This window comes from Odocoileus virginianus, chromosome 3, assembly GCF_023699985.2.
Source record: "Odocoileus virginianus isolate 20LAN1187 ecotype Illinois chromosome 3, Ovbor_1.2, whole genome shotgun sequence".
Lineage (NCBI taxonomy): Eukaryota > Metazoa > Chordata > Mammalia > Artiodactyla > Cervidae > Odocoileus > Odocoileus virginianus.
The window spans coordinates 20,890,370-20,904,961 of NC_069676.1; the positions used below are offsets into that span (position 1 = coordinate 20,890,370).

Here is a 14,592-nt window from a genome sequence, read left to right on the forward strand (position 1 = left end):
TTTGGAGTCTTCAGTTTTTTAGAAGGTAAAGTGGTCTTGAGACCAAAAAATCTGAGAACTGCTGGTCGAGAGGTCACCTAGGATTCCTTTCAGTGCCAAGACTTCATCACAATATATGATAAGTTAATTACCTACAAATTAGTAAATATTTAATATATTTAATAAATACCTACAAATTAGTAAATATTTAATATATGAAAGTACAAAATATATATGTACACATATATGTGTGTATATATATATAATATAACAAGTATCTAATTTCAAGAGGGCTTAATGTTAGTGCTCTATATGTGAAATTAATCTGGAGATTATAGTCCACTTTTCCAGTTTAGTTGGTATAAACAGACTGCAATTAAATATTTTTAAAATCATGGCTTCAAAATTTAGAAACACAGGCATATCTCAAGAGATATTGTGGGTTCAGTTCCAGACCACCACAATAAAACAAATATCACAATAAAGTGAGTCACATGAATTTTTAGTTTCTGTCTATCAAAGTTATATTTACAATATACACTAGTCTATTAAGTGTGCAACAGCATTATGTGTAAAAGAAAATAATGGGGACTTCCCTGGTGGTCCAGAGGTTAAGGAACCACCTTCCAGTGCAGGGATGTGGGTTCAATCCCTAGGGAACCAGGATCACACATGCCCTGGGGCAGCTAAGCCTGTGCTCTGCAACAAAAGATCCCACAAGTAAAACCTGATGCAGCTAAATAAATAAAACAATATTCATATCTTCCTTAAAAAAATACACTTTATTTAATTAAAAAAAAAAATGCTAACCAGCATCTGACAATGCAGGGTTGCCCCAAACCTTCAATTTGTATAACACACAGACTCTGTGAAGTGCAAATAAAGCAAAGCACAATAAAATGAGGTATACATGTACCATATTGTTAATAGTCAGTTTTCCAAATAGCAAAATAGTACAAACCTTGGCATACACCTTTAAACTTCTTTTCAAGATGTGTCTTCATTATAACGTCATTTTAACTGCTCATGGATAAAAATTACATAGTCCCCATTTGTCCTATCATAAGATTAGGTTAAATCTCTCCTGTTTTATGTTAAAGGGAAAGAAATCCTTAGGCTATCTCATTGTGTCTCACCAGTGTATTACAGATATTTACTACTTCAAAAATAGCATTTTCTCTACTAAGTATAAAAGTATTAGTATAAAATTTTTTGTTTCAATTTTCTATTAAACATGGAAGAATTTCTCTACATTGTACCTTCCTCTTTACTAAACCAATTCTTGGAATCTTAATTAACCCAGCAAATAATTTTTCATTTTCTTCCTAAGGGTCCTTTCCAGTACACCTATACAAAGTTAGGTCCAGGAACTCTTAGGAAGCAGTGTTCCTTCCTAAGACAGAGACAATGTACGTATGCATATGACTTTATACAGGAAAAGAATCAGTGAGCACTTTTTCAATGAACAAGCACTGGGAATACTAGGGAGCTCACAGAGTAGTGTTAGCAGACTATCTTCCACGAGGGAAGTGACTAAAATGTAAATACAGAAGGTAAAGCAAGAACAATTCATAAATTCTGGCTAGTCAACTTCCACGACCAAGATATGAATTAAAAATAATTCTGTCCAGCTGAGCTAAGTGAGTAGAAGTTTTCTCTGTGTAACTTAAGAGAGAGTTATCACACTCACTCTCCTTAGTTTGTCACTTGCCTTAGACAAAGAGAGCATCTCTGTGAGTTTCTAGGTTGGTTCAGCTGTTCTTGCTTTGATCATGATTATACCCATGCTATTTTCACTAGGCAACTTACAGATGTAGGCACATGACCCTTGAGGAGGTGAGCCATACCAAACAAGTGAAGGTCATCTATAGTTGTGATGGCTTTAACTATCAACTAATGGTTTTTATTTCATAAAGTCTCTCCATTTTTATCATTTCCTCTAGTTGCTAAAATTTGAGTTTTATTGTAGTTGAAACATTTAATACTGTACCTCTTCTATTTTCTTAGCAGAAGTTTCAGTTTTATTACATTTGAATTCTTCATTTATCTTTATTCGGGCTGCTAGAAAAAGGAAAAAATACGCACATAGTTATCTGCCTTTCTAATTTATAATTCCTGTCCCAATAATTTGCATATTATTCATTTTATTACAGTATGATATGCTCTCTCTCTATATATATATATTTCTCAATTTCTCAAGCAGAAAAAAATAATTTTGCCCTGCATAAAACAAAGTAAAAAATAAGAAATTTATTTTAAAAGTCTTTTGGAGAGCTTTTTACAGGCTGGCAAATTTTTAATTAAACCTAATATATATTTTCAGCATTCTAATATTTTTGTTTCCTGCTTTTTATTTCTAATTTCATTTGACCCTCTAGCTGTGAGATCCTAATAAATTCAAATTAATACTTTGCTTTTGTAAATATAAGGATCTGAATTATAATGCTTTTTGTTTTTAAGTTGGCAAAACTCAATACACATAAGCATGTTTAACTATCCCTCCTCCAAAACACTTAAAATGAAGATAGGGCAGCAAAGAGGATACGTAAATAATTTTGAGTGCCTTGGCTGATAGAGTGATGGACAAATGAAACTTTTGTTCATATAATCCAATGCTTTGGCATCACTACAGCAGAATAATTTAATATAACTGATAAACTGCTTTATAGTGCTGCTGTGAGCATTCAATAGTAAATATGCATTGTTAGTTATTCTTATAATTATTTCACTTAAAAACATTTAAAGGCACAAAAACATGCTATGGTGATAAGATGAGCCATAGAACCTTCCTTCTGTGCTCAATACATGTCACCATGTAATATGGCTAAGAGTTCAGGCTTTGGAGCCAGAATGCTGCGGCTAAGTCCCAGCTCCACCTATCCTTTCACATTATTGTCAGTTTTCTCATCTGCAAAGCCAGAAACTTTAATAGTAACTACCTAACAGGTCTGTGCTAAGAATTAAATAAGGAATTTGTGTAACATACATATAATATGAAGCATATACTTTCATATTCAAGAAATGTTTTTGGTAAATTACAAAAACTTGAATTCATAGGGACAGTGGGGACACTTTACCTAGATGCCCTCTTTTTTTCCTTTTTTTTTTTTTAATGGAGATTGAATTTTTAAAAAATTTTATTGGAGTATAGCTGATTTACAATGTAATTTCTGCTGTATAGCAAAGTGAATCAGTTATACCTATACATATATCCACCCTATTTTAGATTCTTTTCCCATACAGGTCATTACAGAGTGTTGAGTAAAGTTCTTTGTGTTATATTACTTATCCCATACCTTATTATTTATCTATTTTATATACAGTAGTATGCATATGTCAGTAACAATCTCCTAACTTATATACTCTCCCTCCTAAGTTTTCCTCTTAAAGAGCTTTAGAAACTGAGTATGACCAACACAGAACTTAAACTTTAGAGCTCTGAGTTCCAGAAAAGACAGAAACCACTTTAAACAGTGAAATACTGAATCTGGAATCATTTGTGATAGTCTCCCTTTCATAGTTTCACAGCTGCTGCCACTTCTAGAACGACACCGGCATTAACAAAATGGTAGCGTCTGGTCCTAGAGAAAGTGAAAATTTGATTATATAACAGAGAAATGAGTTTCACGGCTTGAATGTAAGGCAAGCAATGGAGCACAATGAAATTCGGATCCTTTTTTTCCTTATTCTTTATGAAAATTTGATCTTTTACAATTTTTCTAAGTAAATACTTCTCAAAGAAGTGTAATAGAAACTCATTAAAACAAACAAACAAACAAACAAACAAACATACATTAAGAGAGAGATAGTGAAGATCATTGCCTAAGGCAGGTCTTAACCATACAGGGTCTCTTGGACTACTAGTAACCAACTGAAAAGTGGACTTGCTTCAAAGTGGCAAAGTATAAACTTACCTTCTAATGCTCTAGCATCATTTTTAAAAACCTGTTGTCTGGTCCTGTGCAATGTTTTAAAGAGCTGTAAAACCTGGAAAGGAAATCAGAATTCAGACCTCAAAAGAAAAAATTTTCACATTTTACATAATTACAGGGATTAAACAGCATTTATTTCTTAGATTATTTTTCAAAGTAGCTGGTGAAAACAAGAGTTGGTCAAAATAACTCCCTTGATTATTTATCTTTACATTAAAAAAAATTAACCTTATGTATTTACAAAAATAATATAAAATTCTTTGAAACAAAATAATATGAGAATGGTTAAAAAGTTAATGATCCCCCTGCCAAAATTAGTTTGCTAAGGTAACCAGCTTTGCTAGTCTGGTATGTATTTGTTCTCATTTTCTTAACATAGACCTTCATCAGATCTTAAAGTCACATACATATGCATACAAACTCATGAATATACTACATCTTGAAAGAGCCCAGAAGGAAGATGCTTTAGATAATTTAGGAAAGTTTAATTGTGACTTCTCAAAAAAGAATGCTGACACTTCTGAATATTTAAGACTGTGCTTAACAACAAAAAAAGCATATTCAATATTGTCCCCCCCAACACTGTTCTTTCTTCTATCCTCTCAATTTTAGTTATGGAAAACAGTGAATTTCTGAAGCCAGAAAATCTCTAGGTCATTTTTTAAATCTACCTTACTCCTCACGGAGAAACTGTAGGGATTTCTCTCTAATCTCTTGTATATTCTCCATCACCCAAAACAATTTAAATTCAGATCTCTGCCTATCTCGTGCTTAGACTACTGACAAAGATTTGCCTCTCTGCCATCATTCCCTCCTCTCCCCCAGTCCATTCACCAGATAATAACACTGAAACTTTACTGAGGGTATCCTATGTGCTACGCACTATTCAGATATAGAGAAAACCTATAGCCTCATAGGCGGACACCAAAGCAGAAACAGGAAGCAGGAAACATAAAAATAAAACAAAGATTAACCAAAGAACTTTCTCAGAAATGTAAGTTATTGCAAACATGGAATAACAACAAAAAGAAGTTACAGTAAAAGGAATGTTCAGAAAATGCCCCAGAGCTCTTGGATAGCAAATGAGTGACAGCAAGGATTAAGTTCGGGAAAAACTGCCCAGCAAGTAGAACAGGAAGTTGAGGAAAGGATAATACAATTAAAGGAGAAGTCTAGATGGCCCAATAGTTATAGTCACATTATCGCCAACCAGAGAGAACAGAGAATGCAGATTCCACCAACTGATCAACCCTAACCCGTGCTGCGGCGCATCATGATGTAAGTTCAGCACACTGCTAACAAAAAACCTTACAGCTCACGTATAAAAAACAGAAAATTACAAAGCTACCTGATTTCTAAACAGCATCACTGTGAGAAGACAATGATATAAAATCTTCAAGTTACATATCTAAACTATAACCTAACTGCAATGACAAATCGGTATTTTCAGAAATGCAAAGTCTCTTATTTGCTATATGCCCTTTCTTGAAAAGCTACAGAAGACTGTGCTGCACCCAAACAAGGGGCGATCTCTCTCTCACACATGCACACACACACACAATGGGAATGAGGGAGACAGGTGATCCAACACAAGAGAAACAGAGAGGATGGTAAAGGACAAATAAAGGTCAGCATTTGTGTAGCCAGCAGAGAAAGCAACTATTCTGGACTAGAGCAAAAGACCCAGAAAAGATGATGCTAGGAAAAAAATTGAAACTAGTAAATATCAGTTTTGCTTATAGTTTGGGAATAGATAAGTAGGAAAACTGATAATAAAAACAAAGCAGTTATTAACATCAAGAAACACTAAGACTTAGGAAAAAAAGGCAACATAATCATATATTTATATTAGCAGGCTCAGCTCTGGACAAATTTTGTATAATCATATCAAAGATGAAAATGGATTCACCAAAATTTGTATATTGAGAGAAATAGGGTATTAGGGAGAACTTAGTCCTTAAACTCACTGCAGACGATGATGACAGCTATGAAACTAAAAGATGCTTGCTCCTTGGAAGAGAAGCTATAGCAAACCTAGACAAAGCATTAAAAGCAGAGACATCACTTTGACAACAAAGGTCCACATAGTCAAAGTTATGGTTTTTCCAGCAGGCATGTATGGACGTGAGAGTGGGACCATAAAGAAGGCTGAGCACCAAAGTATTGATGCCTTCGAATTGTAATGCTCGAAAAGACTGCTGTGAGTCCACGGACTACAAGGAGATCAAATCAGTCAATTCTGAAGGAAATCAACACTGAATATTCATTGGAAGGACTGATGCTGAAGTTGAAGCTCCAATACTTTGGCCACCTGATGAGAAGAGCTAACTTGTTGGAAAAGATCCCGATGCTGGGAAAGATTGAAGGCAAAAGGAGAAGGGGACAGCAGAGGATGAGATAAGTGGATGGGATCACTTGGAAGAGAAGTGATGGACATGAGTCTGAGCAAACTCTAGGAGACAGTGAAGGACAGGGAAGCCTGGCGTGCTGTAGTCCATGGGGTCACAAAGAGTCAGATACAGCTGAGGAGTTGAACAACAAAATCCTCACCTTTTGCAGACAAAGGTCAGTAAATATCTCCAAAGAGGGGAAAAAAAAAATCAATAGTAGTTTAAACATGTTATTTATAAACATGGAGGTAAATATAAGAAATAACTAAAATGATTAAAAAGTGCTTATATCTGGGGAGCAGGAATGGGGAGTATATAGAAGGAAGTAGATACCTACCGGTTTCTGCATAACACCATTTGACTTCTTAAATTTTATACACTTATCTCCTTTATAAAAACTAAAAATATATATAATTTAAAAAGAGAAAGAGAAAGGACACTTATCAACAAAAAGAAAAGACAACCCATTGAGTGAAAGAAAATATTTATATCACATATCTGATAATGGCCTACTATCCATAGAGTGTAAAAAGAACTTTTAAAATAAAATAAAACCTAATTTAAAAACAGGTAAGGATTTGAAAAGACATTTCTCAAAAGAAGACAGACAAACAGCTATTAAGGCCATGAAAAGATGCTCCACATAATTTGCCATTTGGAAAATACAAATCTAAATCTCAGTGAGATAATACTTCATCCCAGTAGAATGTCTACAATCAAAAAGACAGCCAGTGACATGTGTTGGCAAAGATGTGGAAAAACTGAAACTATTACACATTGCTGAGAGGAATGGAAAAGCTTGCAGCTGCTTTAGAAAACAGTTTAGCAGTTGCTGAGAGAGTTAAACAGAGTTATCATATGACCCAGCAATTCCACACCTAGGTATACAACCAAGATGAAAACATATGTTCATACATGAATATTCATAGCACGAAAGAACCCAAATGTTCACCAACTCATGAATGGATAAATAAAATGTGGTGTATCTATCTTGTTATGGCTTGAATTGTGTCCCCACAAAAGACATGTTGAAGTTCTAATCCTCAGTACATGTACATGTGACCTTATTTTGTATTTTCAAGATAAAAACTGTGGTAACTTGTTAGAGAAGCCATAGGAAACGAACGCATATCTTACTACTGGAAGTGGGATGCTGCTTTAACAAATATCTAAAAACGTAGCAGTGACTTTGTAACTGAGCAATATGTAAAGACAGGAAAAATTTTGAGGCAGTTGATAGTGAAGGCCGAGACTGTCTTGAAAAAGACTGTAGGCAAACACAGGGATGTTAAAGGTGGTGGAACGTCATAGAAAACCAGGGAGTTTAATACTACAAGAGTAGTTGAAGAGGCTGCAAGGGATTAAGAAGGAAGTGAAAAGTAAGTATGCCTAATTATTTTACATACTATTTAGGGGAAAAAGAAAGTAATTCACTTAGTACAACCACCAGTATCCCTACTTTAAGAACTAGTATTAAGCAAATGTCATCATTACTGCCTCAGAGCTAATATCACCTTGGAGTTAGTAAACTTCTATTAAAATAAAGAAACCTAGGTCAGACTGTCTTCTTGTTTTGATGTACTTACATTGATTGGACACATTTAGGTAGTGTATATGGAAAGTCAATTCTTCACAGTAAGATCAGTTTAAGTCTGATGTTACCACTTATTGTAAGCTTAGGCAAATTAGCCTTTTTGCTTCAATTTTCTTGAATAGTAGGCTAGTTTTAAGGGCGGATGACATAATTTCTATACTCGGTTTCAGTCTAGCTGGTTATCATTTCTGTCTTCTAAATCTGGGTTATATGCCCCTCTTGAGTACATCCACAGCACTTGGCACTTACTACACTTTCTTGAAGTGTCCCCTACTTCCTGAGAGGCTTCTCAGTCACTTTGTATCTTCCACACTTAGCACAAGTGTCTTCTATACATGATAGTTCTTATCAAAAGCACTTTTGGAATGAATTTTATTTAATTTCATTGTATTCAAGTTTTCCAAGCAACTTTCCACTTGAAGGATGGTCCATATGCTACTTCCTCTTTACAGAATACTCCTTCCTCTCTTCTCCTAGGTAATTTCTTAAAAAAAAAAAAACAAACTATTTATTTTAAATTGGAGAATAATTGCTTTACAATATTGTGTTGGTTTGTGCCATACATCAACATCAATCAGCCATAGGTATACATATGTTCCCTCCCTCTTGAACCTCTCTCCCAGTCTTACTTAATTTCTAATAACACTTCAGGTCTCAGTTTACATAGGTGATTTTTTTTTTCTTTTGCATCCCTCCAGACAGGATTATATGCTCACAAAAATGCACTGCATTTTCAATTTAAAATACAGTGAATAAATACTAGTAACTAAATAACTGTTTAAACTCTCTCTACCTGCCAGACTTCTGTATGAAGTTACTGTTGCATCCACCATGCCTAGAAAGTACAGGCCAAATGCTGGCTATTAAGTGCTGCTGCTGCTAAGTCGTTTCAGTCGTTTCTGACTCTGTGCGACCCCATAGACGGCAGCCCACCAGGCTCCCCCGTCCCTGGGATTCTCCAGGCAAGAACACTGGAGTGGGTTGCCATTTCCTTCTCCAACGCATGAAAGTGAAAAGTGAAAGTGAAGTAACTCAGTCGTCTCCGACTCTTAGCGACCCCACGGACTGCAGCCCACCAGGCTCCTCCGTCCATGCGATTTTCCAGGCAAGGGTACTGGAGTGGGTTGCCATTGCCTTCTCCCTATTAAATGCTACCAAAAGCTATTATGGACACGCAGTAAGTTTTCTGAAAGAACAACCCTTTACAATTCTGTTTCTATCAGTCCTGTGACATATATTAAAACGTTCTCGGAACAGAGTTCAGTAGTACAAGAGGAACTCTTGGTGGCTCCCTGTTATTGACCAACCTTTGTAAGCACTGTTTGTTTTTTGCTCACTATACTATGGCAGATCAATTTCCCTTTTCCATGTCTATGTCTCAACCGGCCATACTGATAATACTTAAGGTTGGTTAGGGATGGCTGGTCCCAGAGAATTGTACACTGGCCAGGAATGCGCATCAGTTTGATAAGAAATATGTGACCTCGATCCTCAAGGGGGCATCAGCTCCCAGAGCTCGTTCAGAGCACACAGGAATCTCAGGTTTCTGCTGTCTCAAGTGCTACTTTTGTCAAGTGGTTTTGCCGGGATTCGGTTTCCCTGGTTACTAGACGTCTATGCACCTTTCGGTTACTTGACGAGATCTTTTACCTCATCGGGTGGTTTCCGCGTAGGACTCTGGGGTCTTGTAAAATTCCCAAGGATGCGAAATGGGTCCCTCACAGAAACGCTCGGTGTGGAATGGAATGGGGGCAGCACCCAATTCACCGGCGTGCATCACGGATAAACAGTCCGTATTTGGTAAATGAACTAGGACCACCTGTACCGCCCTCCCTCCTCCGCACCTGCACAAACCATCGACTGCCCTCCAGGGTTGGTTACAGGCTTCTCAGGTGTAAAGGCCACATCCTTCGCGGAGGGTCCTGAACCTCAGTTACAGAGACTCCAGACTATGTTCGCAAGGCCGCTCTCTTACCCTCCCCGCTGGCATCGCATTCAACCCCTCCCCGGACCCAGTCACCTTGGCCGCCTGACCCATGGCTCTCGGCTCCGCTTGCGGCTACTTCCCCAGCGGTCGAGTCGCCCCGCCTCCCGGCAACCAATCACTACTCAACATCCGCCCGTCCCCGCCCCATAGCATTGTTTCTAATGCACCGCAACCAATCACCACGAAGCATCTCCTTTGTAGCCCCGCCCCCACGAAGGAACAGGCTAGGGGAGTTGGTCAAGACGGTGGCCTCTGGGAAAACCGCGAGGAGCCGCCGAGCTCATTTACCGCAGAGGCAAGAACGGAAATAGCCTGGACGCCATGTTAGTTAGGGGCAGAGGCACTTCCGGCCGTTTCTGAAGCAGCCTCTGGTGGTAGAGTGTGGGTTGATAAATAGCTTCGGCACCTTTATGTCCTTACGTCTATTAAGGAACCGTTATTTTAACGTTTCTGAGTTGCAACTTTTGTCTTTGCAAAAGTGCACAAATAAGAGCCAAGCCCTAGCAACTATCGCAGGTGTTGAATGGAACGCCGACTTTCAAAAGCACTATTTACACTTTATCCCACTTCATTCCTCTAGAGGGTGAGGCTGAGTTACTTCCTTAGACCACACGTGGCCTACTCAACAGGCCCTACTCCTTGCCTGGTCAAAGGTTGGAAATAGTTTATCAGCAGCATCATGAACATAAATTATCATAAAGCATTTAGCTACATTTAACTTATGACTTTGCAAGCATCAAGAAAAAAAATCTCAACCTTGCTCCCATTGCATAGTCATTGTCTTCCCTACTCCCCACAGTTAAACTTTTAGGTAAAATTAACTTTTTTTCAGCTTAACCTTTAGGTAAGATTGGCTTTTTATTAGAAATGAAGATTTGGACCAATGGATCTCTAAGGCCCCTTTCCTTCTCTATGATTTGTCATTTTACAGAATATTGCAAGTTATCATGAGAATAGCAAGATAACATTACTTTTTAAAAATTAAAATGCACTGGAGTTGCAAAAGACTGTTTAACCATAAGCAATTAAGCCAAATACACTGGATACTGTCATTTATTTAGGGAATATTAGATGATCTTCTGATACTGTATAGTAGTGCCTTTTGATTGCTAATGAATGATTCAAAGATGCTTATTTTCAGTATAGAATCACAGCCCAGTTTCCTGAAATTCATAATTTATTGTTATAATTTCTGGCTAACTAGGGTCCTGTATTCAGTTAATCAAAACCACTCACCTGCCAAAATTTGAAAGTACAGTTTTCATAGTGCCCAAATCAATTCAGTTCAACCTTCTCTTCCCTTCACTAAATCTGTATGGTTCCTTGAACTGTTCCATAAATGAAGTGACTATTCTGCCTCTTCTGGGAATCCATCCTGGTTTGCTGGCATCTCAAAGTATAGGACCCAGAACTGAATAAAAAATTCCAATATGTGCATTAGATGAAGTCATGGAACTATACGGTAGGCAGGATAATGGCCTCCAAAAGATGTCCCTCTTTAAATCCTAGGAACTTCTGAATATATTACTACCATGCATGACAAAATGAACTTTGCAGATGTGATTAAATATTTTAACAACTTATTGACCAGAGATATATTATGACGCCTTTTGTTACCCGAACATTACTGACTGGAGTGTTTCAAAATACACTTACATAATAAATTGCTGGACACAGGTGTTAAGTTAGTTTCTGCAAAAAGCCCCAGTCAATAATGTGCTAAGATGGGAAGTTTATCCTGGATTGTTTGATGGGCACAAGGTAATAATCACAAGGATACCTGTAAGTGGAAGCAGGAAGCAGAGTAAGGGAGAGGTTTGCAGATGCTCCCCTGTGGTCTTTGAAGATGGAGGAAGTGGAAGATGGATGCAGGTGGCCTCTAGAAGCCAGAAAAGGCAAGAGAAGCATTCTTCCCTAGAGCCTGCAGAAGGAACGCAGCCCTGTGGACACCAAGATTTTAGGCCCAGTGAAACCCAATTTGGACTTCTGAGTTCCAGAATGTCACTGGCTTGTGGACCCTTCCATCTTCAAAGCCAACAGCAGAACATCTTCAATCTTTGACTCTCACACCTGCTTCCATCATCAAATCTCCTTGTCTGACTCTCACTCTCCTGTATCCCTGTTTTATTTAAAGGTGTCCCTGTGATTATATTTGGCCCATCTGGATAACTGAGGGGTATCCCCACCTAAAGACCTTTAACTTAATCGTATCTGCACATCCCCTCTACCATGTAAAGTAACATATTCACAGGCTCCAGGGATTAAAACATGGAAATCATGTGCCTACCATACCAGTTTGGGTAAAGCTTGTCAATAAGGATGAAATGGAAGGAAATGAAGTAGGAGAAGCAGTGATGGGCCTGATCACTTAAGAGCTTATTAGCCAAGTTAAGGGTTTTATATTTAATTCTATGGTGAAATGCCTTACCGGCAGGAGACTAACATCATGATTTATATTATATAGAAATCATTTTGGGTAGTATATAGCAAATGGACTATAGTAGAAGCAAATAGGCAAACCAGGAGGCTCTTGAAATACGCCATGCAAGATATGGTAGTGACTTGGATTTGGGTAAGAAGGGGAGATGAGAAGTGATTAGATTCACCTGTGTTGAAAATCCACAAAGAAAATCCACAGAGACTTCAGGATTTTGGCTTGAGCAATTTGGTGAATGGTACTATAGCAAAGTCAGAAGGCTGCTGGAATAGGTTTTTAGATTGTTATGGAGGGAGTAAAAATAAGTTTGAAGTGCTTAGTAGACATCCTACTGAAGGTAGTGAGTAGGCAGAAATATGCTTCATACACCAATCTGAAATTAAGAGGTTAGGAGATAAACACTAGACAGTCATTACTCTGTAGATGATAATGCCTCTGGTTGAGTGAAAGATGACCATAATATTTATTATGCAAACCCATACAAACTCTTCAATTTTTAATTTTGACAATTTCAGTCATAAAGTTGCAAGAATGATAGAATGTACAAACACCTTTCACTCAGTTTTCCCTAATGTTAACATTTTACAACAGTTGCTTTATCCTCTTCTCTCTACTTATCTTTATCTTGACATTTTTGAGGTTGTCTTTACTGTGACCCCTGGAGAAGGGAACGGCAACCCACACCAGTATTCTTGCTTGGAGAATTCCATGGACAGAGGAGCCTTGGGGAATACAGCCCACTGGGTCACAAAGAATTGGACACGACTAAGTGACTAACACTTTCACTTTACTGTTTTGACAGTGAGTTGCAGACACCATACTCCTATGCTCCTAAACACTTCAGTAGGTGTCTTTCTGACAGAAAAAAAAAAAAAAAAAAGACATTCTCTGGCATCAGTGGTTCTCATAGTTCCCAGGCTAGCAGCAACTGTATCACCTGGAAACTGTTAGAAACCTACAAGGGCCCCACCCAGATCAACTGATTTCGATAATTTTGCTGTATGTTTGTGGGAAAATTAACAAGATTTTCAAAACCGTTTCCTAATTTGTACACATTATTTAGATTTCACAAATTGTTCCAGGAATGTCTTTGATACCAAAAATACCAAATGAGACACTTTTGTGATTAAAGAGGGCCACCATCAATAATTGCACCAGAGCAAAGTGGTAAAGGTGTAATTTTTCATAATATGGACACTTGGAGATTAGGTGTTAGCTAGAGAAGAGGGCCAGGAATGCAATCCACATTGAGAGGCCTGGAACAGAAAGCTCCCTATGAAGGAAAAATAGCATCCAGTGAGGTAGGAGAGTGAAGGAGAGTGATGCTGAAAAGAAGGAATGGTCACAGAGGCAAATGTTGCCAAGAGGTCAAGTATAATGGCAATTGGAATTGCTATAGGATGTTGTGTGACCTGGTTCCAAATTGGAAAAGGAATACATCAAGGCTGTATATTGTCACCCTGCTTATTTAACTTATATGTAGAGTACATCATGCAAAATGTTAGGCTGGATGAAGCACAAACCGGAGTCAAGACTGTTGGAAGAAATATCAATAACTTCAGATACACAGATGACACCACCCTTATAGCAGAAAGTGAAGAACTAAAGAGCCTCTTGATGAAAGTGAAAGAGGAGAGCAAAAAAGTTGGCCTAAAACTCAACATTCAAAAAACTAAGATCATGGCATCTGGTCCCATCACTTCATGGCAAATAGATGGGGAAATAATAGAAACAGTGACTGACTTTATTTTTGGGGGCTCCAAAATCACTGCAGCCATGAATTTAAAAGACGCTTTCTCCTTGGAAGAAAAGTGATGACCAACCTAGACAGCATATTAAAAAGCAGAGACATTACCATGCCGACAAAAGTCCATATAGTCAAAGCTATGGTTTTTCCAGCAGTCATGTATGGATGTGAGAGTTGGACTATAAAAAAAGCTGATGCTTTTGCACTGTGGTGTTGGAGAAGACTCTTGAGAATCCCCTGGACTGCAAGGAGATCCAACCAGTCCATCCTAAAGGAAACCAGTCCTGAGTATTCATTGGAGGGGCTGATGCTGAAGCTGAAACTCCTATACTTTGGCCACCTGATGTGAAGAGCTGACTCATTGGAAAAGACCCTGATGCTGGGAAAGATTGAAGGCAGGAGAAGGGAATGACAGAGGATGAGATGGTTGGATGGCATCACCAACTCTATTGACATGAGTTTGAGCAAGCTCTGGGAGCTGGTGATGGACAGGGAGGCCTGGCATGCTGCAGTCCATGGGGTTGCA

General features: G+C 38.0%; 1 protein-coding gene across 4 annotated transcripts in view; it reads right to left on the reverse strand.

The window, feature by feature from the left end:
- LYRM7 (LYR motif containing 7) overlaps positions 1–14,592 on the reverse strand; it is a 150,456-nt gene that overhangs the window by 121,511 nt on the left and 14,353 nt on the right. For 2 of the 4 annotated variants that reach the window (XR_011486767.1, XM_070465067.1), the window contains exons 1-3: positions 9,916–10,022; positions 3,894–3,966; positions 1,970–2,040 (exon numbers count right to left, since the gene is read on the reverse strand). Coding sequence is in view for 3 of the 4 variants with exons in the window: in XM_070465067.1 (XP_070321168.1) it covers positions 1,970–2,040; positions 3,894–3,966; positions 9,916–9,933 (162 nt within the window). In the remaining variant the exon portion in view is untranslated. Of the gene's footprint in view, positions 1–1,969; positions 2,041–3,893; positions 3,967–7,887; positions 8,119–9,915; positions 10,023–14,592 lie in introns of those variants that run through there. The other 2 variants (XM_070465068.1, XM_070465069.1) reach the window with 2 other exon arrangements.